The sequence below is a fragment of the Taudactylus pleione genome, unplaced genomic scaffold (genome assembly GCF_031769625.1).
Source record: "Taudactylus pleione unplaced genomic scaffold, aTauple2 ptg000556l, whole genome shotgun sequence".
NCBI lineage: Eukaryota > Metazoa > Chordata > Amphibia > Anura > Myobatrachidae > Taudactylus > Taudactylus pleione.
Window position 1 is genome coordinate 22378674 of NW_028284958.1, and position 27364 is coordinate 22406037.

The 27364-nt window shown below is 42.2% G+C and overlaps 1 protein-coding gene across 4 annotated transcripts in view; it reads right to left on the reverse strand.

Annotated features, from left to right (window-relative positions):
- Nucleotides 1-27364, reverse strand: part of MEGF11 (multiple EGF like domains 11) — a 386527-nt gene that overhangs the window by 291691 nt on the left and 67472 nt on the right. For all 4 annotated transcript variants that reach the window (XM_088452756.1, XM_088452754.1, XM_088452755.1 and 1 more), the window contains exon 2: nucleotides 26006-26129. In XM_088452756.1, coding sequence (XP_088308882.1) covers nucleotides 26006-26121 — 116 coding nt within the window. In that variant the 5' untranslated portion in view covers nucleotides 26122-26129. The remainder of the gene's footprint in view (nucleotides 1-26005; nucleotides 26130-27364) is intronic.

A 27364-nucleotide genomic window follows, 5' to 3' on the forward strand; every position in this document is an offset into this window, starting at 1 on the left:
AGTGCCTGATCTCTGACCTCTCTCTCCGTGTGAGATATTACCAGCTAAGTAAGAAAGTCGTCCTGGTCAGGGGAACCAATCAATTCTGGTATTTCATTTTTGTTTCTCCTCGATTGGGTGCCTGCCACACTGCCTCTGCTCTCCCAAAATCAATACCTTCCATTTGTGATTGGAATAAAAGTTACAAAACATCACCCTCGCATTGCACCAGCCCAGCACACGCTGCTCCCAATTCAGAGTCTGAAGTGCAGGCTAACATGGAGATGTGAAGGTCATTTGGCCATTCAAGGAATAGCAGCGTTCAATTTCAAACCTGGCTTCCTATGCAAGATTTCCATTTATTCACTTTGGAATACAGTTTATATAGAACATATCATAATCAACCTCCATAGTTATTAATAAAGTAAGGTTGAACTAAGTTCACATTGTGATACTGCACATATTTCAGTTCAGGATCCTTACATATATATTATTTTTCTTAGCTTTTTAATTACACCTTCACTTATTAACACATAGTTTTTCCTTTAATCCTATACTAACACTTTAATCTCTCACTGTTGTGCCTCGCTGGGGTGGCTGGCTATTGCCGGCTTTTTGGGGGTTCTGCACCCCAGATTCTGACCAAGTGATAGGGACCTCCGGTATCAGAGACGCCGTGACGCGGCCCGGAGGCTTAGCCATATCTTTGCAAATATATGCAACTGAGATCTCTGAATTATCTACCACCATGTAGTTTTTCAAATCTTATTGCTGATTTCATTCTGAGTGCTGGGGGAATACTTTTTGTTGTTTCTTGTATAGACTAAACCCTCCCTTACATGCACCTGAGTGATATTACTGAAGTGATTGAGCAGCTTCCAACTTGTATTTCTGTATTGAGAGGCATAGATGGGACCAGCGTTTGGAGGGCGTGCTGGTTCTTGTAGTGCCATTAGGAGGACTTAGGGGTGACTCCAAGGTAAGCAAGCTCTCAATTCAGGTATATTTTTGAATGTGCCATTATCATGTGGCCTTATATTGGGCAATTATTACCCAAATTGGATATAGTTATCAGTTTTGGGGATGAGTTTGGGGTGCGGTGCCCCTTGGGGTTGGTGTGGCTGGGCTGCTCTGGTGAGGCACACATTAACACTTTATTTAGCACTTTTACACTTTCCAATATATTTTGTGTATGTGTATATATACATATATATATATATATATATATATATATATATAATTTTTTTTTTTTTTTTTCCTAGCTTTTTAATCACACCTTCACTTATTAACACATAGTTTTTCCTTTAATCTTATACTAACACTTTAGTCTCTCACTGTTGTGCTTCGCTGGGGTGGCTGGCTATTGCCGGCTTTTTTGGGGTTCTGCACCCCAGATTCTGACCAAGTGATAGGGACCTCCGGTATCAGAGACGCCGTGACGCGGCCCGGAGGCTTAGCCATATCTTTGCAAATATATGCAACTGAGATCTCTGAATTATCTACCACCATGTAGTTTTTCAAATCTTATTGCTGATTTCATTCTGAGTGCTGGGGGAATACTTTTTGTTGTAAGGTTGAACTAAGTTCACATTGTGATACTGCACATATTTCAGTTCAGGATCTATATATATATATATATATATATAACAAAAATTCTCCATATGTGTAACATTTTTAGAGACCTGGATTACCGGGAGACCTGTATTTTATGTTTTTGAACACAACATAGGTGTTATTTATTTATATGCCCTAACGGATTAGGTTATTCGCTAATTACTGTCATTACAGTTTCTGCTGCCATCATGTAGAAAAGAGGAATTTATGAAAATTATTTATAACCTAATCTACTGAATCGTACTATGGTCCTTATTCAGGGTTGTGCGCAGTCCCCTATCTGTCGCAACTGACCAAAGTTTTTGGGGACTGTAAATATCCCGGGATTGAAAGGCTGCAGCCTTATGAGGGTGGAGAATGGGCGGCGAGGGGGACCGTTCCCCAATACAGAGGCATGCCGGTGGTTCGAGATAGGGAGCACATGCTGCATCTTCAGACGCAGCACTGGGAACTGCGATGCCAACAGAAGGTGTCCTTTTTCTTCAGACGCCTCCTGCAGCATTAGGATATTTTAGCATCACTGCTGCGTTCAAAGATGCAGCAGCAATACTATTAGCATACAGCTCTAAATCAGGCCCTGTGGAAGCTGCAACAAACAGGTTTCAAGCAAGTCTGAAAGAAATGTGGTCTTATAACCAACACGGAAAGTAAGGGGATGTGAGACAAAGGGACACGACCGGCACCGAGTACTACTGCTAAGTTACTGCAAATACGTTTTACTGGAAGTTTACACCAGGGCATGAATTTACTTTTTTTTATTTGCTGATTACTTGGTGCCTCATGCCTCAATTCTGATAATTAGTATACAATGCCGCCCCTCATTCTGATGGCTAGAATACAATGCAAACCCCATTCTTAAGAAGTAGTATATGATACAGGCAACAGTTCTGGTTCCTAGTATGTATGGGTACAAGAATGCAATGACCATTGTGATGGTTAGTTTTCTATGTAGGCCTCCATTCTTATAGCTAGTACAGGTTGAGTCTCCCATATCCAAATATTCCGAAATTTTTGGCATGACTGAGATAATTAAACCTCTGATTTTTGATGGTTCAATGTACACAAACTTGTTTAAGGCACAAATTATTAAAATAAATTTATAAAATTACCTTCAGGCTGTGTGTATAAGGTGCATATGTAACATAAATTAATTTAATTTCTGTACACAAACTTTGTTTGAGCAACAAAATTATTGAATATATTGTATAAAATTACCTGCAGGCTGTGTGTATAAGGTGTATATAACACATAAATGCACTGTGTGTGTATATTTGGGTCCTATTCCCAAGATATTTCATTATGGTATGCAATTATTCCAAAATACGGAATATTCCGTTATCCAAAATACCCCTGGTCCCAAGTATTTTGGATATGGGAGACTCAACCTGTATATAATGCAGATTCTCATTCTTATAGGTAGAATATAATGCAGACTCTCATTCTTATCGCTAGTATATAATGCAGACTCTCATTCTTATAACTAGTATATAATGCACACTCTCATTCTTATAACTAGTATACAATGCAGACTCTCATTCTTATAGTTAGTATATAATGTAGACTCTCATTGTTATAGCTAGTAGATAATGCAGACTCTCATTCGTATAGCTAGTATATAATATAGACTCTCATTCTTATAGCTAGTATATAATGCAGAATATCATTGTTATACTGTAGCTAGTATACAATGCAGACTCTCATTCTTATAGCTAGTAGATATGCAGACTCTCATTCGTATAGCTAGTATATAATGCAGACTCTCATTCTTATAGCTAGTATATAATGCAGAATATCATTGTTATACTGTAGCTAGTATATAATGCAGACTCTCATTCTTATAGCTAGTATATAATGCAGACTCTCATTCTTATAGTTAGTATATAATGCAGACTCTCATTCTTATACTGTAGCTAGTATATAATGCAGACTCTCATTCTTATAGCTAGTATACAATGCAGACTCTCATTCTTATAGCTAGTAGATAATGCAGACACATTCTTAATAAGCATGAGTCTGCATTATCTACTAGCTATAAGAATGAGAGTCTGCATTATGAGCCATATTCAATTAGAGGCGAAGTTTTCGCCTGTCCGACTGTTCGCTTCATTCGCCTGTTTCAGAGGCGAATTTATTCCGTGCTCGTCCCTGCTTTTCGCCTAATTCAATTGCAAAACAGGCGAACACGGAAACAGGCGAATACGGAACAGGTGAAAAGTATTGAAAGAACTGGGGAAATCAGTCTGTACCCCAGAAAAAGATGCACTAACATAGGGAATCAGTATAGATGTGTACTAATAACCCTAATAAAGCTATTTTGTGTACTTAAGTTGTGTAAATTGCTTGCTATTAGCGTTTTTGTAAAAGTGGTGAAGAATGGCATAAAGCTGTAGTTTTTGGTGAAAATAAGAATTCCTGTCAAATTTGGGGTGCTTGAAAATGGGTGCAAGCATGTTTTTATGTCTCTAAAGTGAACTTTTAAAAAACGTGAAAAATCCACCTGCTGCATGCACCTGCAATCCCAAAAACACCTGACCCATACTTGTGGATCCCCAAGAAGTCTTTTTCGCTACTTTTAATGTTTATCCCCCCACTTTTTAAATTTACACCCCAAAAATTATGTCTTTTTTTGGGGTGTTCTTAGGTTTTAGTTTCTGTTTTTTTTGCGTATTTGTCCTTTGGGGGGCTGTCCCAAGGGGTCTGAGTTGTTTCCCCACGTTTGCACCCCAAAATAAAGATTTTGCATTTCTTTTCACCAGCTATTGATTGGAGAATCATTTTTGGAGAATTGTTTCCACTTAGGCGAAATTGTCCTGGAATTGAATTTGGCGAATTTTTTTTTTGGCGAATTTTTCACAAAAAAAACAGGCGAATATGGCTTTTCGCCTCTAATTGAATTCCCCTCTTTATACTAGCTATAAGAATGGGAGTCTGCATTGTATACTAGCTATAAGAATGAGAGTGCATTATATACTAGCTATATAATGCAGACTCTCATTCTTATTCTTATAGCTAGTAGACAATGCAGACTCTCATTCTTATAGCTAGTATATAATGCAGACTCTCATTCTTATAGCTAGTATATAATGCAGACTCTCATTCTTATAGCTAGTATATAATGCAGACTCTCATTCCTATAGCTAGTATATAATGCAGACTCTCATTCTTATAGCTAGTATACAATGCAGACTCTCATTCCTATAGCTAGTATATAATGCAGACTCTCATTCTTATAGCTAGTATGTAATGCAGACTCTCATTCCTATAGCTAGTATATAATGCAGACTCTCATTCTTATAGCTAGTATATAATGCAGACTCTCATTCTTATAGCTAGTATACTATGCAGACTCTCATTCTTATAGCTAGTATATAATGCAGACTGTCTTAATAAGAATGAGAGTTTGCATTATCTACTAGCTATAAGAATGAGAGTCTGCATTATATACTAGCTATAAGAATGAGAGTCTGCATTATATACTAGCTATAAGAATTAGTCTGCATTATCTACTAGCTATAAGAATGAGAGTCTGCATTATATACTAGCTATAAGAATGAGAGTCTGCATTATATACTAGCTATAAGAATGAGAGTCTGCATTATATACTAGCTATAGAGTCTGCATAGTATACTAGCTATAAGAATGAGAGTCTGCATTATCTACTAGCTATAAGAATTTCTTATCGCTAGTAGATAATGCAGACTCTCATTCCTATAGCTAGTATATAATGCAGACTCATTCTTATAGCTAGTATATAATGCAGACTAATTCTTATAGCTAGTATATAATGTAGACTCTCATTCTTATAGCTAGTATATAATGCACTCTCATTCTTAGTAGATAATGCAGACTCCCATTCTTCTAGCTAGTATATAATGCAGACTAATTGTTATAGCTAGTAGATAATGCAGACTCTCATTCTTATAGCTAGTATATAATGCAGACTCCCATTCTTATAGCTAGCATATAATGCAGACTCCCATTCTTATAGCTAGTATATAATGCACTCTCATTCCTATAGCTAGTATATAATGCAGACTCTCATTCTTATAGCTAGTATATAATGCAGACTAATTGTTATAGCTAGTAGATAATGCAGACTCTCATTCTTATAGCTAGTAAACTATGCAGACTCTATAGCTAGTATATAATGCAGACTCTCATTCTTATAGCTAGTATATAATGCAGACTCCCATTCTTATAGCTAGTATATAATGCAGACTCCCATTCTTATAGCTAGTATATAATGCAGACTCTCATTCCTATAGCTAGTATATAATGCAGACTCTCATTCTTATAACTAGTATACAATGCAGACTCTCATTCTTATAGCTAGTATATAATGCAGACTCTCATTCTTATAGCTAGTAGATAATGCAGACTCTCATTCTTATAGCTAGTAGATAATGCAGACTCTCATTCCTATAGCTAGTATATAATGCAGACTCTCATTCTTATAGCTAGTAGATAATGCAGACTCCCATTCTTATAGCTAGTATATAATGCAGACTCTCATTCTTATAGCTAGTATATAATGCAGACTCTCATTCTTATAGCTAGTATAGAATGCAGACTCTCATTCTTATAGCTAGTATACTATGCAGACTCCCAGTCTTATAGCTAGTATACTATGCAGACTCTCATTCTTATAGCTAGTATATAATGCAGACTCCCATTCTTATAGCTAGTATATAATGCAGACTCTCATTCTTATAGCTAGTATATAATGCAGACTCTCATTCTTATAGCTAGTATAGAATGCAGACTCTCATTCTTATAGCTAGTATAGAATGCAGACTCTCATTCTTATAGCTAGTAGATAATGCAGACTCTCATTCTTATAGCTAGTAGATAATGCAGACTCTCATTCCTATAGCTAGTATATAATGCAGACTCTCATTCTTATAGCTAGTAGATAATGCAGACTCCCATTCTTATAGCTAGTATAGAATGCAGACTCTCATTCTTATAGCTAGTATAGAATGCAGACTCTCATTCTTATAGCTAGTATACTATGCAGACTCCCATTCTTATAGCTAGTATACTATGCAGACTCTCATTCTTATAGCTAGTATATAATGCAGACTCCCATTCTTATAGCTAGTATATAATGCAGACTCTCATTCTTATAGCTAGTATATAATGCAGACTCTCATTCTTATAGCTAGTATATAATGCAGACTCTCATTCTTATAGCTAGTAGATATGCAGACTCTCATTCTTATAGCTAGTATAGAATGCAGACTCTCATTCTTATAGCTAGTATATAATGCAGACTCCCATTCTTATAGCTAGTATATAATGCAGACTCTCATTCTTATAGCTAGTATATAATGCAGACTCTCATTCTTATAGCTAGTATAGAATGCAGACTCTCATTCCTATAGCTAGTATATAATGCAGACTCTCATTCTTATAGCTAGTAGATATGCAGACTCTCATTCTTATAGCTAGTATAGAATGCAGACTCTCATTCTTATAGCTAGTATATAATGCAGACTCCCATTCTTATAGCTAGTATATAATGCAGACTCTCATTCTTATAGCTAGTAGATATGCAGACTCTCATTCTTATAGCTAGTATAGAATGCAGACTCTCATTCTTATAGCTAGTATAGAATGCAGACTCCCATTCTGATGCTTAGGGATATAGGAGTATAAGGGCCTGATTCAGCATTGCACGTATGTGCAATGCTGAACGCAGATTCCCGATTATCAGGAATCTGCACGTAAGCCCCCGTATGCCTCTGCCTGATTGACAGGCAGAGGTATTTATGGGGTGGTGCAGGGTCGGGGACGGCTGGCAATCCCGGAAACAGGGGTGTGTCGTCCCCATTTTCCGGAAGTGGCAAGGTCAGGGGCTGCATCCACGGAAAAATTTCACATGCCGGACTTTTCGTCTACAGACGTGAAAAAGGCGACATGTGGTGTCAGAATCGTGGTAATCAGCCTGAACCCCCCCCCAAAAAAAGATGCAGAAACATTGGGGATCAATGTAGTAGTGTTCGAATATCCCTAATAAAACTCGTAAGCGGGCGCTCGTTCGCTCTGAGCGATGTTCGCACAACTGAGCATGCGTATGGGTTGTAATACGCATGCGCAAACCAGTCATTGCTCGTGTGCTCTCAAAATAGTGAATGCCTGCTAATTTGAGTGACAGAATGAGGCGTTTCTGGGTGGTAACAGGGGAAGGTGCTTGAAAACGGGGAGTGGTGATCCGAACGCAGGCGTGCCAAACGGTCAAAAGGGGCGTTTTATGGGTGTGCATAATTAACAAAGCAGCATCATCGGCCACGTCACTTGGTTGTCTTTTAGCCTGAACTGCTTGCATGATTGAGGTAGGAAAATCCTACCACAAGCACTGCGAGCAGTTCATACGCCTTTCGATGTACTCGATTAATCTAATAAATAGCGGAGATGACGTAGGATGCGAGCGGCCAGGGGGCGTTTTTTACAAAATAGCGAGCGCATGTTCCGTTCGCTCGTTCAGACATAGAGGCGTCAACAGACCACAAAGAGCGAGCGCTCAATTTAAATATCCGGACCCTTTTTCTGAACGAGCGAGCACAAATAGCATCCGGCTCTGAATCAGGCCCTGAATACGACCAATAAAGTGGAGGGAGATAAAGTATCAACTAATCAGCTTCTAACTGTCATTTTTCAAACACAGCCTGTAACATGGCAGTTAGGAGCTGATTGGTTGGTACTTTATCGCCATCCACTTTCTCTCTCTCTCCAAGGCTTAGTACATAGGGGGAAATGTGCCGCTATAACTCTTCCTGCTTCGCCTCTTTACCTTATACCTGGTATACAATGCAGGCCTCCATTCTTATAGCTAGTATACAATGCAGACTCCTATTCTGATGCTTAGTATACATTGCAGACTTCATTCCAGCAGCTAGTGTACAATGCAGACCTGTATACTGATGGCTAGTTTACAATGCAGACCTACTGATCAATTTAGTATAGCATACAGACACCCACTTCTGGTGGTCCTCACAAAATGCAGACCCTCATTCGGATGAATCATGTAGAATGCCAGACTCTATTCTAGTTGCTAGCATACAATGTAGAACCCCATTTTTGTAACCAGTATATAATGCAGAATCGGGCCATACAACCGGTAACTTTTCAGGGTCTGATTATTTGTAATGATACAACAGCTGGAAGCCACAGGTTTTATAACTCTGAACAGGCCTCACTCTAGTAATTACTGTCATTAGTCTGAACTGCACCAATTGTTTCTAGGGTAAGCGCCGCAAGCGGTCATTAAAAACTAGAGTACAGCTTCTGACCAGCCCACTAATTGGCTACAAATACTAGACAGGAATCTATGCACAATGGACACAACTGGGTATCCATGCACAAGAAATGAAGTAATCAATGCACCAGCAGCTGCCTACTAGCTGTCAATGACAGCACCTAGTTATCCCCTAGAAATAAGCAGTGAGCACAGTACATGCTGGAGGCAGGAAAACAAAACAACAAGGTGAACCTGCCCCAGAGCTTAGGGTTCCCCAAGAGGGTCCAGGCTACATATGTAAGTGGTCTCTTCAAATGCCAGCGCTGTGACTTCTGTATGCCGTATAACTTGGACTGAAGCCCTGATTCTCATGTACTTATTCCTATTGCCTCAGACACGTATACAATATGTGCGTTGCTGGTTACAGAGGACAGGCTGGTAGGCAGATTCTGCTGACACTGCGGCTCTGACAACTACAAGATGACCAAAAGTCAGTGTGCCTCTCCCTCTCAGTCTGGTACATCCCATGCACCATGATTCATAGCTATAAAATAAACATATGCACAATGGCTATGTTTCCTTTAAGGTAGGCGGATGAATCATTTGAATGGCCCAGTAGGTATATGGAAGTTTGCCATACTCTTACAGAGTGAATGGGAGGGTTTAATTGAGGGAATGAGGTTTCAAAACATAAGAAACGAACATCTATTTTAATTAATGAAGGAGAAAGATTAATGAAGGGTGGAACACCTGCCAACAAAACAATCTATTCTCCAACGTGGATATGGCATATGCTAATAAAAGCAGAGTGGTCCAGGGGAAGGTTCTCTATCCTCACTGGTTACTCCAGAGCTCCAGAGAGGACACCTGTGAGGCAATTATAGGAATTCCAAATTACTAACCTTTTTAATCCTTCACATAGATACACTGCTGGGAACCTAGTGACAATTTTGGATATATTATGTGTACAGTAGGGAATCGCAGATAATAGCAATAGCCTAATACATATAATTCACTATGTGAACCAAATATTTATTCTAATGTGGATTTTGAAGGTTTGCGCGTAATGGTGCATACACACTGTCAGATTTTTCTTCAGATTTGAATGATAACGATTTTAAAAATCGTTCAATCGTTCAAATCTGATGAAAAAATTGTTCATGTGTACAAGCATGAACGAAGGACGATAAACGATGCGCGTTCATGTTTGTTAGAGAACAATTTCTGACATCTGACATGTTTGCAGTCAGATTTGTCAGATATCGTTCTTTTTCTTCAGATATCGTTCAAATCGTTGAGTTAATCGTTAGCAAAATCATTCAAATCTTTTGAAAAAAAAAATCGTTCAAATCGTTTAAACGATATAGGGCCTGATTCAGAGCCGCTCGTAAGCGTCCGCTCGTTCGTTCCGAGCGATGTTTGCACAACTGCGCATGCGTACGGATCGTAATACGCATGCGCGAACCAGTCAGTGCGGCCGAAAATCGTTTGTTTGCTAAATAGCGAATGCCTGCTATTTTGAGTGACAAGAGGAGGCGTATGTGGGTGGTAACAGGGGAAGGTGCTTGAAAACGGGGAGTGGAGATCAGAACGCAGGCGTGCTTAAAGGTCAAAACGGGCGTTTTAAGGGTGTGCATAATTAATACAACAGCGTCATTGACCACGTCACTGGGTTATTTTATAGTCAGAACTGCTCGCAAGATTGTGGTAGGAAAAACCAACCACAAGAATAGCGAGCAGTTCATACGCTGGTCGATGTACTCGATGAATCTAATAAATAGCGGACATGACGTAGGATGCGAGCGGCCAGGGGGCGTAGTTTTCCAAAAAACGACCGCAAGTTTTGTTCGCTCGTTGAGACCTAGAGGCGTGAACAGACTGCAAAGAGCGAACGGTTCATTTGAATAGTCACCCCTTTTTTCTGAATGAGCGAGCGCAAATAGCGTCCGGCTCTGAATCAGGCTCATAGTTCACAAACGATATAGTTCAAAAGAAAAATCTGACCGTGTGTATGCTCCATAACACCGATACATTTATGGCAGCTGCACCCCTATTGTAAGTAGGCTTACCATACTATCCCTGTAACCCGGGACACTCATGAATTGCACAGGTTTAGGATATGCACTGTGCATGATCTGACATTGCCCATTCTCCGCTTAGGGAAATGGGCAATGTCGGCCAGCGTTCCTGAAAACGGGGTCGTGTTGGCCCCGTCTTCTGTGATTGTCGAGGCCAGTGTCTGTAAACCTGATTCTGATGTGGACAGTATTGCACAGTTGCAGGGAAGTGGCTGTGCAATAACAAACAACTAAAATACAAATGCAGCAGGAGACGCCTGTAGGAAATCGATGCATCCTGCATGCATCTGCGATCTGAGTGCTGCGTCGGAAGACGCAGCATTGGATCACCATTGCGTCCATGTCGCAGCCCTCGGCAAGGCTGCATAAGCCATAGCTTAATCAGACTGGCCATCGCAACTGGTCGTCCTGATCTAGGAAGTCTGCGTCCGGCGAAACAGGGGCAATATGCCAGCATTTTGTATAACGGTCCTGGCCTCTGCCCCCCAAAAGCCGCAGCGCGAGTGGCATATGGGGGGACTGCAAGCGATCACGCAGGGCGCGTTCTGCACATGTGCAGACCGGGTCCTGCGCATGCGTAGATCCCAAGACATTGGATTTGTATGTAATCTATCGGGTTTGCGTACAAATCCGAATCCGTGTGTTTTCCAACGCCGATTTACTAGCCTCGGCTATGGAGTTGAGACAGCCATTCCAAACAGTCTTAGGCTCACTCAGATGGCCGATGTCGCAACCGTTAATTGCTATGGTGATTCGATGCTGTGTCTTCGGACACAGCACCCGGATCTGCGATACTGTCAATAGGCGTCTTTTGTCCTCAGATGCCTCCTGCAGCATTAGATTATTTTCGCGTCATTGCTGCGTTCACAGGAGCAGCAACAATAAGAATAGCATACAATTCTGAATCAGGCCCTGTGTCCACACAATCACAATTGCAATTTCAGATAAAAACACAAACAAGTACATTGAAAATGTAATGGGCATTCCTAGGCGGTAACTATCCAGAGGCATGGAGATGGTCCGTCTTATGGGAGTGCTGCGAGCGTTTCGCTAAATTGTTTGCGTACACAGATGCTTAATCGCTAACATAGGAAAATATGCACTTGCCATAGGACTGGTGCACGTTCCGGTGTTGCGAGCAATGGTGGTGTCTAAAGAGGCACCAGGCGGTATTTCAGGGTCCACGGACTGCTGATAGTGGGCATCACAGTCCTTACAGATTGGGATGCCCAGCTGTACACCAGGGAAGGGCTTTGTAGTGGCATTTGCAGAAAGTTGCAGATGTGTGGCTGGCAAAAGATGAAGACACGGATGAGTCTGCACCCAACTTAAGGCACACATCCACAAGAAGACAGGCAAACGACTGCACGATTGCACGATTACGACATTGTAATCGTGCAGTCGTTTGCCAGTGTACAAACACTGAACGCTGTGCCTACACTGAACGAGCAGTCGTTCAGTGTAGGCACATCAATTACCTGCTAACATGTTGAACCTGACCTTCTCGTCAGGTTGTACAACATGTTTGCCCGATGACAGATGTCTAAATGACCATCAGGAGTGCGCATCGCTGGTCATTTTAGACATTTTTACAAACGATATGCAAACGATTTTCAAAAGTTTGATCGATAACGATATCGTTGTCATTCAATCGCTCAATTTAATCATCTAGTGGATGTGTGCCTTTAGAATCAGGTCCTGTGCCTCCTAACAACAGTAATTTCAACTGCTTGCCCTCACATACAGTATCTGTAACTACAAGGCATGTACATTTCCTGTACCAGGGGCAAAGCAAGGCTTTCTGTCACCCGGTGCAAAGACTCAGCCTGGCGTCCCCTGTACCACTGGTTCAGAGGCATATACTGTATTCTACTAACACATGATATCATAATCTCTATCCTACATAACCATGTTCTCAGTGACACCATAGCCCAGGCGATTAGTGAGTGTCCAGAGATGAAGACAGAGAAGACACACACACAAATTTAGGGCATTGTCAGAATCCAACTAATCTACCAGCACGTTTTTGGAGTGTGGGAAGAAACTGGAGTAAACCCATGCACCCATGGGGAAAACATATAAACTACACACAGATAGAGCCTAGATGGGAATCAAACCCAAGACCTTAGTGCTATGAGACAGTAATGCTAGCCACTGTGCCGCTCGTGTTTCCTTGAGCACCCAGACAAAATGTAATGTTTCATGACGCAATGTATGTTTCTGGAACATCTTGGTTCTGGAACTGAAATGTACTTTTGCTTTAATTCTGACCCTAATACGCTTTGGTTGAAACAATTTGTATCATTCTGACCCTGCATCTGTTTTTGTCACCCAAAAAGGAGCAGTAAGTGAGAAATCTTCCCGTGACAGGGGAGTCTCAGGTCTTTTTGCATCTTGCATGCTTACAGGGAGAAAGGACGAAGCCACCTGACTGAAAAGCTACAGACTATGTTTATAAATGGCAAGACGATGAGGAACAAAATGTCATGCTGGAGTCCTAGAGGCAGCGTCTCTTGTCTCATTGTCATTGCTGCTGCTGAAGTGACTATCCCTCTCCACCACTCTGAGAGAGTGTAAACAATTTCCTCAGCACATGAAAAATGCCTGTACTGAGAAATGACAATTTCATAATGGAGTACAGCTTACAAATCACATCTTACAGGGGAACTACAGCCAAGACACTGAAATAGGAATAGAAAATGCACGGTTTGTCTGCACTCATTATATTTGTTCTGATGTTGAATGTGGGAGTTATTTACTAATTACAGAAATGCAACAGTGCCAATGTTCAGCAATTCATAACAACCAATCGGGAGTGAACTTTCGGTGATCTAGTGCAAGTGGCACAATGAAAGCAGATCTCTGATTTGTTATTATGGATTTCTACACATTTGCACTTTTTCACATTGTTAGTAACTTGCCCACTTAGAGCCTGATTCATTACCGATCGCAAACTGCGATTACGCACGCAATTGGACGATTATTGCGTACTGCACATGCATCACAGTGCGTGTGTGCGAGCCGGCCACTGCGATCGCAGTTTCCACACAGATCCATTGCAGAGGGATTGACAGGAAGTGCCGTTTGTGGGTGGTGACGGGGGTGGTAGTCGGCGAAACGCAGGCATGCCAGTGCATTTGAACGCCGTTGCAGGGGCGTGCATAAATTATCCACTGAGATGCCTTACGCAGCCTGAGGACTTCTAGCGTGTGATGAAGTTAGCAAGTTCTGAATAAGGTCTGACCTTGGGCAAATGTGCGTGTACCGATGGTTTCTCAGTCTTGCTAAACATTACAGATGTGTGTAAGGTAAAGTGGGCATCCTTATGTTATGCTGTGGCGGCATAGCAACTGCAATGGATTATCATACTATCACAGTTGAACTGCGTGCGTAATTGCTATTGCATTCGCAGTTGTGATCGGTAGTGAATCAGGCCCTTAGTTTGTTGGCCTTTAACCAAAACAAATTCAGAGTATTCAGGCAAAAATATATGTCAAAATATGTATATATAGCTTTGTATGTTGATGAAGACAAAGACAACACATTGTCTCTACGGAATGGGTATGAAATACAGCCGGCCGCCCGATTCCCGTCAGCGGCAGCCCGACAAGAGCAGAGTTAGAAGCAGCGGAAGCCCGACAGCGCTGGAAATCCCGATCGTGGATAGGTAAGTATCTACTAACCTAACCCCCCTAACCCTAACCCTCCTTAGGGGTGCCTAACCCTAACTTCCCCCCCCAAGTGCCTAACCCTAACCTCCCCCTTACCCACTGCCTAAACCTAAGTCCCACACGGAGGTGCCTAACCCTAACCATCCCTCCCCCTAGCCTAACCCTCCCGGGGGGTTGCCTAACCATAAGTCCCCCCCGGGAGCCCTAAACCTAACCCTCCCCCCCCCCCGCGGCTGTCTGCTCACGGCACCCGGCATCACTACGATCGGGATGCCGGGCGCCGGTCTCCCGGCGTCGGGGAAATGCGGGCGTCTACATCTAGACACCTGGCATTTCACCCTTGCCAGGATATGACAGTCGGGAAGCCGGCTGCCGTTATTTAGGCACTCGGCTTCCCGATTGCTTCCCGTCTCTACTGCCTTAAAAGTCATAAAAATAAATAAAGAAGAAATATTTTTCCTGCCAGGATATGATGGACCTATTTGGTACATGAATCTGAGCTGTAGCTTTATTAGATTTTTTTAATCCATGCTTCACTGATGGGTAAATCGTTGGCACTGCTATTACCAGGGGCACCTAGAGGGGTGGAGGGTACAGAGTATGTAAGCATCTCTGGGGACACAGGCTACCAGGAAGGTGTAACCATGCCCCCAAGATGGACTTACCCATCAGGGCTTGGACTCGTCCTTCCTATCCCTGAGACAGGGCCGACCAAAGTTTTTTCACGACATTGGTGATTATTTTCTATTACACTCTGTAAGGCCTGTACTCTAATCTGATATGGCATCGCCATCCAGGCTTCTGCAAACATACTGTACATATACAGATAGTAGGGCCAAACTTCAGCTTCAGTTCCGAGGTTCTTTTGGTCTTCAGTCGAGTAATAGAGTTTTTAGAGTTTTACTTAAGCTTTTCAGTAATATGGGTTACTGTATTTTATTTAGCAATATGTACATATCTATATACAGGTTGAGTCTCCCATATCCAAAATGCTTGGGACCAGGGGTATTTTGGATAACGGATTATTCCGTATTTTGGAATATTTGCATATCATAATGAAATATCTTGTAAATAGGACCCAAATATACACACAGAATGCATTTATGTGTTATATACACCTTATACACACAGCCTGCAGGTACTTTCATACAATATTTTCAATAATTTTGTGGCTCAAACAAAGTTTGTGTACAGAAATGAAATTCATTTATGTTTCATATACACCTTATACACACAGCCTGAAGGCAATTTTATACAATATGTTTAATAATTTGTGACTTAGACAAAGTTTGTGTACATTGAACCATCAAAAATCAAAGGTTTCATTATCTCAGTCATGCCAAAAAAAATCCGTATTTTGGAATATTCCGTATTTCGGAATATTTGGATATGGGAGACTCAACCTGTATATATATCACAGGGGCTCTGCACTCACCATAATAACTAACAATAATAATAATAAACATAATAGAGTAGGAACTTGCAGCAAAGTGGGGTCCCGTGACGGGGGCTGCAAGCTTAAATGCATTGATCAATTCATGAACCAAAACCCCACTATTTATTATGTTTATTATTATTATTGTTAGTTATTATGGTGAGTGCAGAGCCCCTGTGATTTCTATTTAAACAATGTGGTCACATACCATGTTGCACCCCAAATCTAGGAATGGTGAGTGCTGTGGATTAGTGCTTTATATATGTGTATGTATATATATATATATATATATATTTATTGTGATACTTGGGGTTATTAGCTTGGTAGATTGGTATTAGTGGTGCAGTGATTAGATGCAGAATTAGAGTCCACACATTGCATTCCAGTAAAACAAATGAAAAATGGTGCTTTTACTTCAGCATGTACATCAGGAAACAGAAACAAAATAATAAACAACTTAGCCCTTCCTTAGGGCACTAGCTCACTTCTTGAGCCCTCTCTATAGAAGCAGCTAATCTGCATGAAAGTCTCTCACAGTCTCTGAGATTTGTGGTCCTTCCTGCCACATGCAGGACTGGACACTGGCCTCCTGGCCTGATATAGCTTTCTCAGCTTGTTGGCTGCCGCCTCTCACAAGGACAGTGTCAGAGGTAAATGGATCTGCCTGCCTCCTTGCAGGTATGATCCTGACCACCTGGTCTGCTTCACTCACACTGCAGCCCTACCTGGACTGTATGGCTGTGTCCACCAGCAGCCTCACCTGGGCTCTGGTCATATGGCAGCCATTATACATCTTCCCACAATGCTTTTCTACTCTGTGTGGGCGGATCTGTCCTGCCCCACACAGAATCTGCTGCTCACCAGTGCCACCTCTGGTGATACTGCCACATATCCCCCTCTACAGCTTGAAACCCCTGGGTTCAGCTACATGGGACGAGGCATTCCCATGACGATGTCCCTCTTCACTCTCTTCATGAGGGAAATTCACTGCATCCACGATCATCCAGACTCTTGAGATCTCTGGGGGTCTCATCCACCAGATTCCAGAATGTATTTTCGTCCTAACTTTTTTCCTCACTTTGTGGTACTTCTTGCTTTCTATATGAAGCACTTGAGATTCACTCTTAAGCATGTCAAGCTTTAAGGATTTCAGGCACATTTTCCCATAGTGCCCTACTTCCTCAAAGACAAATCCAGCAGAATTCCAAGTTCCATCCTGTTTGCATGAAGGCATTGTTTCACACACCTGAGTATTATTCTTCACAAGACTCTCAGAATTAATCTTCTTTAAGGTTCTGCTTTGCACTGCAAAACTGTGTGATTGCGTCACATTCACATCACCATCTGTATACGTCACTTCTTTATCATCAACTTCAGACACAGTTTTGCCATCTGGACCCGTGTCTCTTTGGGAGGAGTTCACACCCTCAGCTATCACTGTAAGCTGGAAGTCACTGCAAGGAATCTCATCCATTCTTACAAGACAGACTTTTAGGGAATTTCCCAACTTTGATACAGCTATTTCAGACGCTGCCACTTTTAATACACAGTGCAACTTCCAAGCCCTGCCATGGGCAAGGTTACGCTCTCTCTCCAAAGATTCACTTTGCTTTGCGGCTTTATGCAGACTTTCTTCCAGGAATACATTTCTTTCTGTCAGACATTCTGAAACTGCTTTAGCTGCAAGTAAATTGGCATGGAGAGTTTGTACTTGCTCCTTACAGCTGACTTTAAGACGGACCATCTCCATCTCTTTTCCTTCACGGTCAGTTTCCCACTGAGCGAGAGTCTGCAGCATCTGGAGATACTTCTCTTTTACTTCACAGAACTATTCAGCCAGAGAACTTCTCTCCAACTCACAATTTTTAAGCTTTACTTGAGTGGACATAATTAGAGAGTCTTTTCCTTTTAACACCAGAGCCAGATCCGCCACTTTCACTTGTGCGCACTCTGCATCACTCTGATGTCTCTGGACCCCTTCTTTCAACTCTTCTACTTCCTGCTGAAGTACCACACACTTTTGCTGTAATTCCATAACATCCTGCTCTAAAACGTTATTCTTCGCTAGGAGCATATCATTCTCATACTTTGTAACACATTGGAACATTTTAGCTTCCTCAAGGCGTTCAGACATAGCTGCCAATTTAAGGTCTGTCTCTTTAAGAACTTCACGTTTTTTTATTTCTTGCTGCTCAAAAGCCATTTTCAAAGTGGACAATTCACTCCGTAATTTCTTTTCAGCTTGTTCATGAACATTTCTCTCATCAGCTAATTGCTCCATTAAGTCATCAACCTTCCCAGCAAAATACGCATTACCTTCATTCAAAACTTTACGCATATTGTCAAATTCTTCCAGGCTGATATAGTCCTTTCTGGACGGACCTTGCACCATACCCTGACCACTTTCTTTTTGGGCCTTGAGCTTTGCCCACTGCTGCTTGTTGGCTTCTTGCGGAGCTGCTGTAGCCATCCGCAAGGCCTTCACCATGTCATCCATGTTGTCTGGTGATTTAGAAGTGAGGCAGGGTTCGGCTTGAATAGATGTCAGCACCATGAAGAGCCTAGAACCACAGTCTTTTCTCCTCAAAATAAATTGGGTGTCTGTCCCTTTAAATTTTAAACACTTTTTTTTTTTTTTCTTAGCACAGTTCTTCATTCACTTGTACAACACTTGACTTTCAATTGTATTTACAGCACAAATTAACACAGCACCTGCTTTCACTTCTGTGGAACTACAATGTCCAGCAATCAACATAGCACTTGCTCTTTTCTTTGCAAAAGAAATGTCCAGGCCACATAATTAGATACACCTTGTCTTAATGAGCTTGATTTCAACAGAATAAACCACACAACTTCTTTTTAACCTTTCCAATGCTGAAGAAAGTGCACAACTTCTAGCAAAGTTTGTAGCACTGTTTTCAGACATGCATACAACTTTTCCATGAAATATTTCAAAACAGATTTTATCTTCACTCACCAATCTGATGAGCTTTGCACTGTTGAGTCCACTATGCAGGTGCAGTAAACATCCATATTTCCATTAGCTGCTGTAATCCACTTTCTGTGCAGATCTTGTTGCGTAGACCTGTGTGCGTAGAATCTTTATGCCCGCATTCTCCACCATATGTGATACTTGGGGTTATTAGCTTGGTAGATTGGTGTTAGTGGTGCAGTGATTAGATCCAGAATTAGAGTCCACACATTGCATTCCAGTAAAACAAATGAAAAATGGTGCTTTTACTTCAGCATTGACATCAGGAAACCGAAACAAAATAATAAACAACTTAGCCCTTCCTTAGGGCACTAGCTCACTTTTTGAGCCCTCTCTATAGAAGCAGCTAATCTGCATGAAAGTCTCTCACAGTCTCTGAGATTTGTGGTCCTTCCTGCCACATGCAGGACTGGACACTGGCCTCCTGGCCTGATATAGCTTTCTCAGCTTGTTGGCTGCCGCCTCTCACAAGGACAGTGTCAGAGGTATATGGATTTGCCTGCCTCCTTGCAGGTATGATCCTGACCACCTGGTCTGCTTCACTCACACTGCAGCCCCACCTGGACTGTCTGGCTGTGTCCACCAGCAGCCTCACCTGGGCTCTGGTCATATGGCAGCCATTATACATCTTCCCACATTGTTTTTGTGCTCTGTGTGGGCGGATCTGTCCTGCCCCACACAGAATCTGCTACTCACCAGTGCCACCTCTGGTGATACTGCCACAATAAATAAATATATATATATGTACACACACACACACACACACACACACACACACTTTGTATGTATACTAAACCCCAGCATACATTATTTTAATTCTATTTTTTTGTAATAGACCATAAAATATTATCATTCAAAACAAACATATAGATGAATTTAGGACACTCACACTATTAAAGAGAAATTGTTTAACTTTGCTCTGTCAAGTTATATACAATGATTTTGTGACAGTGAAATTTCAGCAAAAAGGTGTAATTATTGCCAGGCCAAAATAGAATACACCCACATGTGCGATGCTAAACAGTTCTACACAAAACACTCCTGAAGAACACATAGGGCCTGATTCAGAAGTGCATTCTATTGTCTTTCTACGTACGTCCAATGGCATTCGTACAGAGACTCCCACCGGCTGCAGCTCTAATCCGCCGCTGTGCTTACTAAGATGCACTATCGGTCACACGTTGGTCGCACCATCAAACAATGCACCAGCCCTATGAAGCTATGAAGGTGTAGAATGTCCGTCTGAACATGACCGCCTTTGTCAGTGTGCAACCGTCTTCTGGCTAGCCACCCCGATACCACCCAGAAACATCCAAAATGTGTCCAAATTCAGGGCCTGATTCAGCAGTGCACTGCTGAATGCAGATTCCCGATGTTTGGGAATCGGCGCAGGACCCATTCTGCGAGTGTGCAGAATGGGTCTTGCTAACTCGCCCGCAGACTGGCAGCAGACTGGCAGTGATTGACAGTCTGCTGCCATTTGTGGACGGGGAGGGGGTGGCGATGGGTGACGCCGCTGTTGCGGGGGAGGGAAGAAGCCAGGATCTCCGTCAGCTGTTGGAGATTTCCTGGCATCTTCCTCTAAACTGCGGTGGCCGGCTGCGGGACCCCATGGGTCACTGCAGCCGGCCGATGTTACGCAGATTATCCGAGCTGCGTTGGACAACGCAGCTCGGATAAGTAATGCACAGTTGGCATGATGCTTCCTGCTGCATTACCATCAGCATCTATCGCAATTGCAAAGCTGCCTGCGTGCAGCTTTGCATGCAATTGCGATCCTTGCAGAATCAGGCCCTCATGCGCAGACTGAAAACATTGACAGCAGTGCACCTCTAAAGGGGGTTATCCACTACGCGACCTGAAAGTCTGAACGTCTAGCGTTCAGAACTTCAGGTCGCTGAGGTGCGGTGCCCGCACTCAACGGTGTTCACTGAACGTCATTCAGTGCAGGAGCCCGACCTCCTATCTCTGAACATGCCGAACCTGACGAGCGTCGCCAGGTTGACGGGCATGTTCAGTAGACAGTCGGGGTTGGCAAGGACCCAGCGGGCATGGCTATCCATTACCTGACTTTGTGAACAATGCGATCAAAACCTCCTGGTTTTGGCCGGATTGTTCACTAAGGGCCTGATTCAGAGCCGCCCGTAAGCGACCGCTCGTTTGCTCCGAGCGATGTTTGCACAACTGCGCATGCGTACGGATCGTAATACGCATGCGCGAACCAGTCAGTGCGGCCAAAAATCGTTTGTTCGCTAAATAGCGAATGCCTGCTAATATGAGTGACAGGAGGAGGCGTATGTGGGTGGTAACAGGGGAAGGTGCTTGAAAACGGAGAGTGGAGATCCGAACGCAGGCGTGCTTAAAGGTCAAAACGGGCGTTTTATGGGTGTGCATAATTAATACTGGAGCGTCATTGACCACGTCACTTGGTTATTTTATAGCCAGAACTGCTCGCAAATTTGTGGTAGCAAACACCAAGCACAAGAATAGCGAGCAGTTCATACGCTGTTCGATGTACTCGATTAATCTAATAAATAGCGGACATGAAGTATGGTGCGAGCGGCAAGGGGGCGTCTTTTTCAAAATTACAACCGCAAGTTTTGTTCGCTCGTTCAGACATAGAGGCGTCAACAGACCGCAAAGAGCGAACGGTTCATTTGAATAGCCACCCCTTTTTGTTGAACGAACGACCGCAAATAGCGACCGACTCTGAATCAGTCGGGTAATAGATAGGCCCCTTAAGGCTTATGATAACAGAAAACTAAAAATGTGCAGCTCTCCATGGTCCTGAAACAGCCACAACCAGGTTCACAAAAGCTACTGGGAAGAAATTTCAGTAACACTACTATACATGAAGGTCTTCCTATTAATTGGGATACAAGGTATAGGACTACCATTTTATTTTTAAAAGAAAAGTGGGATAATTATTAAATTCTGCTTACTCTAAATCAATATGAAATGTGTTTAATTGATGATTATTATTATATATTCCCACTAATCCAGTTAAACCACAAATATAGAGATTATCAGTGTCAAAACCTAGCTTTTCCAGTAAATGTATAGTGTTACAGAGAACATATGGCTACTTTAGGATGCTCACTGTCGATTAAGGAAAAGATGTTCCTTAGTGGTTAAGAGTCCTGGCTTACACTGTGGGCTACACACTGTGCAATAATCAGGCCGATCAGCTGATTCTCGGCTGGTCAGTCTGATTATCACACAAGTCAGTCCGATTATAGCACAGCGTGTGTATAAGTCCTGGTACGAACAGATGCAACACCCGATTCAGCATCTGATGCAACGCCCAGGGACGATTATCATGTGCAAGGCAGTCGCATCAAATGATTGGATCAACATTTTGAGCCAATCGTTGTTACATTGTTGAGGTGTGTACCTAGTATTAGTCTGGGCGCCAAATCCCAGCGTCAGCTCCTGATGAACTTGGAGAAGTAACTTTATTGCGATGTATCTGAAAAACTAGATTGTAAGCTCTGTTGGACTCTGTGACTCGGACACTCTGAATGTGCAGGTTTCAAGATGTGCTGCATGAAAATGAATAAATTAAAGCTTATTCGCCAGTACCTGCACCTTATTTCTAACATCATTGTGCATGTTAAGAAGGGTGCTATTCTGAAATAAGTAGTAAAGAATACACACACACATCCCCAAGCACTGAAGAAGATGAGGGAGATTTGTCCTGAGAGATTTTAGCTAAACATTACCATCTATTTTATTTAATATCTGGCCTGATTCAGAGATGGTTGCAAATGCCGATGCAGCTGCAATCCCTATGCCGATGCAGCTGCAATCCCTTACGCAGCCGATATGTGAAAATATGCAAATGTCGCAGCTACCAGGACCTGTGGCATCTCAGATCTGCGCTTGCATACAAAGACGCAACCATCGGTTGCACATCAATCAATTATCTAACTTCTGAGTAACTCTATTGTTACTCAAACTGGCCATCAAAACTGAGACGCTGGAGCCTTTGCAACTGTGTATGTGATCATAGTCGCAGGCTGAGATACACCCTGAAAATGGTTGCAACACGCCTGCGTTTGAGTCGCCATCCCCCGCTGCCGCCCACAAATGGTCCCTGTCTGTCTATTACTTTGCAAATACAGCTTCACTGTGACCGCTGTCGCAGGACCATCATGGGACATGCGATCACAGTTTGGTCGGAATTGGCGATGGGTGAACCCATACATTACCGATTTTTTTAGGACAATCATCTGCAAAACACTGAATTGCCCCAATTAATCGCAGATGTATGGGCTCCATGACATGAAAGTGTATACCTGCTGTCAAATAATAATATAGGGCCTGATTCAGAGTTGTATACAAACCCTATAATTTACGTACAACTCCGATGTTTGGCGATCTACGCATGCACCTGAGGGTTACCCAGATGTCCGATGGTCACACAGTTGATCCGATGGCTGCTCCTCCGGACGCAGAATCGAATCAGAGAAGCCGTCAGTGAGCATCTTATTACTTAAAACGCCTCCTGCGGCTTTTGCAGATTGTAGCACAGCCATACGGCACCCATCTCAGAATCAGGCCCATAGTGTGCAGATCTACACAATTTGTGCAGTTCTAAACAATATGTCCAGTTATAAACCCAAAATTTGTGAAGTTCTAAGAACACCATGCTTCCCGCCAATCAGAGCTAAGCACATACTCCTCTGACCCCTGATACTCAGCCTCTGACTGAGGATGAGCCAATAGAGACACAGCAGCAGGAATAACAGCCCCTGCTGCACTCTTATTATAGCTGCCAGGTGAATGTCTTCACACTGCCATTAACCCTTTATAGGCTCTGACCCAAGGCACAATCAGAATTTGCAGACCCCCTTCTCACATGGTCGGCAACAGGTGTCTGGAAGGCCCCCCAGGACCCACTGGGCACTAGGTGCTTGCCTAAACTGCATTTACTCTAATGCTAGAGTTAAATGAATGCAATATTAGCATTCACATAAACAAATGCTTACAATGTAAACTGTGCTATGTTATGCCTTATGGGCTTCATGCAGTTGGGAGCAAAGCAAAGGAAAGGAGCAAAAAAAGGAGCAAATTTTCACCTCAGCAAAAGCATATGGCACTACAGGGGGGTAAATTTATAGTGACTATACAGATTTATAGGCGGAAAGGGTGTGTGTAGCTCATCTCTACATTTCAGTGTAAAAAAAAAACTGCCCATATTTGTGCACTACAGGCAAGATTAAAGCTGGGAAGGTGATGATGAGCTGCCCAGCTGTGTACTTCTAAAAAAATATCCTTATTTTAAGCCTTCCTCATGTGCAGCCACAAAGTGGCTCCTCCTCGAATTCACCTTTTTGCTGGAAATCAGGTGAGCATGGAGGACATCTTACCTGCTGCATCAGAAGCCTTACACATTTCACTTCAGTCAAGCCCCCTAAGCATTTCTATACATTTGTGTTTATAATTGCTCCAATACAGGTGCCCCTGCTAATAACTTAAATCTGCTTATTCAGTAATACAGAAAACTGACTAGAACTTGCATGACAACTATCTACATCCTGTTTGGAACTCTGTTGTGGAAGAGCTTCCATGTGTCCCAAATGTTCCCTGCTCAGTCTCCATTTCTCATCCTTTCATCCTTAGCGTGTCATGATTATTTTCCGATAATTCAGGCTTTTGGGTCACACAAATGAACAGAATATGTGGGAATAAATTCCTAGAGCTGTTCTCTTTGCAAAATGAAGACTGTGGTGGGTTTATGGCCTATGTGTATCCATATTAGGGAAAGGGTGACCCAACGTTGGTCTCTCAAACACCTCGGCCATGATAGATTTATAGAAAGAGCCAGTAAAAAACAATAGGTCACTGTTAAATGTGGCCTTGCTAAGCTGATGTGCAGGGAAGGCCCGAAGCAGGTCCCCTGTGCCCTTCTCCGCTCATGAAGTAATCTGTCTCCCTTTCCTGACGGAATTTTCTACCTAATGCAATGGCTGCAGACTGCCAATGAAGAAATACAGTTTACGGCAAAACCTTGTTAGACACAGACAAGTTTATGAGGGGATGTCAGGTCCATGCAAAGCAATTTGAAGAGCAATTGAAAATGAGTACAAATGAGATCTCAATTAAATCAGAAGAGGCTGTCAATCATATGAGACAGCCATTAAAGTAAAGAAAGAAGGAGTACCCATAGGCATCAGTAAGAAATAGCAATGCCAACTATTGTAAAGTAAAACAATTGAACATATTTAGAAATAATAGAATTAGGATGCGACAATAGGATTTGTTGATCCCTATGTGGGTAGCGAGGCTCATTGTGCAGAATGCCTATATACTGTGTGGAGAACTTGTCTAAAGAGGACATTTGCATAAATTGTTGCATTATTTAGCAATAATCCCTATTTTAAGCCCACCTGATCTTTGAATGAATACAGCAAGAGTATAAGAGCCTGGGTAATGTGTGAAGGACAGTGTATAGATTGCCTGTCTAGCTGTCCAATCAGCATCCTCAATACACTTACACTGTTCCTTGGATACATGCAAAGTTCTCCAAAGTGGCAATCCCTGGAGTAAACCAGCTGAGGAAGTACTGACTACAATGGAAACTGGGTGTCCATGGCACAGGAAACCTGTATATATGGTACTTGAGGGGACAAGGATTGTTTTATTAGAAAAACAAATAAATAAATACATGTAAGCACAATGGTGGGTGTTGGTGGCTGCTACACAGACAGAAGGAGGGGTAACTCATTAAAGTGGGGGTTGCCTGAAAATGGATAGTGCTTTTAACATACTCATTCTGTGAGCCTGTTGTTGGCAACGTCTTTTCTATAATGGGTTATGGAATTTTTAGTCAATGGTCAATTTTCATAAAAGGCAGAAATACTAACAGTGTCTAGGTAAACGCAGAGCTAAGAGTCAATAGAAAGTAACATACACTGTGGACATGTGCACACCATACTGTGCATATATTCCATTGTCAGTGTTTATGCATTAAGAACGCACCGGTGACCTCACCTTTCCCAGTGACTGCAAACATTTGGATCTTCTGGATTTAGCAATACAGCAGTTCCCAGCACCAGGCACAATACGAACACCTTGACAGTCCATCGCAAGGCAGCACAAAGCTTCATCCTGACACCTGGGAAGAAAGAGTTCATTATAAAGGTTGCCACAAGGGTAAACTTTGGGTACAACACTTGGAAGCAGCACATTTGGGGAAGAGGCTCATTTACATGTGGTAATAGTCATTTTGCCAGGACCATGTTTAATTCTGGGCAGCAATATTGAGGTTATTGAAGGCCAGTTTAGATGAGTCGCACTATTGGGTTCCTGACCTGGAAGTGGGAGACCCCAAAACTAGGTACACGCAGTACTTATCCTGCGCCTGTGGTTTGCCCCAACCAAGCTGTCTTCACCTGCACGGTTAGCACAGCATGCAGACCATTTGCAGTAGGGATTATTGATGCCTAAGATGAAGAACCTTGATCCCTATGAAGGACCATGACAGCTACTTGCTATTCATCATGCATCTGAAGGCAGATCTGCCAGGATGGAACATGACAATAGGACATTTACAGTGTGAAACAAGTAGGTTTTTTAAAGGGATTTGTTCAAACTGCTCAAAGTTATTTCAGATAATTCTGGGATTCAAGGGACAAACAGTAACCTGAGCCTGTTCTCTTAGAACGCAGCAAGAAACCCCATAGAAGCTATAATAGAAAATTACATCTTGTACTAAACACAGTACAATACAATGCTACAACGAAATAACAGTAAAATAATACAAAGCTACTTAATAAGGAACATACAATTTCAAACATCTGAAATGCAGACACAATAGATGCATTTTCATATATTTATTTTTGTCAATTTGATATTGTATTTTGGGTCTAGCAGCACCTTGGAGTACAAGGAATACGCAACTCGTATATTAACCCTTAACTATCAGGGAGCTAGCTACATTGTGGCAGTAACAGTCACACATACACAAATTTACCATAATACTAAAGTCAATGGCGGTTACTTTTTCAGAAGCTGAGTGGACCTCCCCCATCATTTACATGCACCCAATTTGCCGAAATTGCAATTTATGTGAAATACACTTAACCCTGTATCGACCAAGTGTGGCAGCAAACCTTGGTTCATGAGTTTACTGTCACTACACCTCAATTACAGTCTCGGTTTATATTGGATATTAGATAATATCACTTGAACCGTGAATGTCCTCTGATCTGAATCCACTTACATTTGGGATCACTTATATAGATGACCTTAATCTACTAATCAGCTGCAGGAACTGAGGCACTTTTACTATTTTAGTTTGTCGCCGGGCCTGCAATTTAAGTATAGCAAAGTGCTCTTTGCTATAAAAAA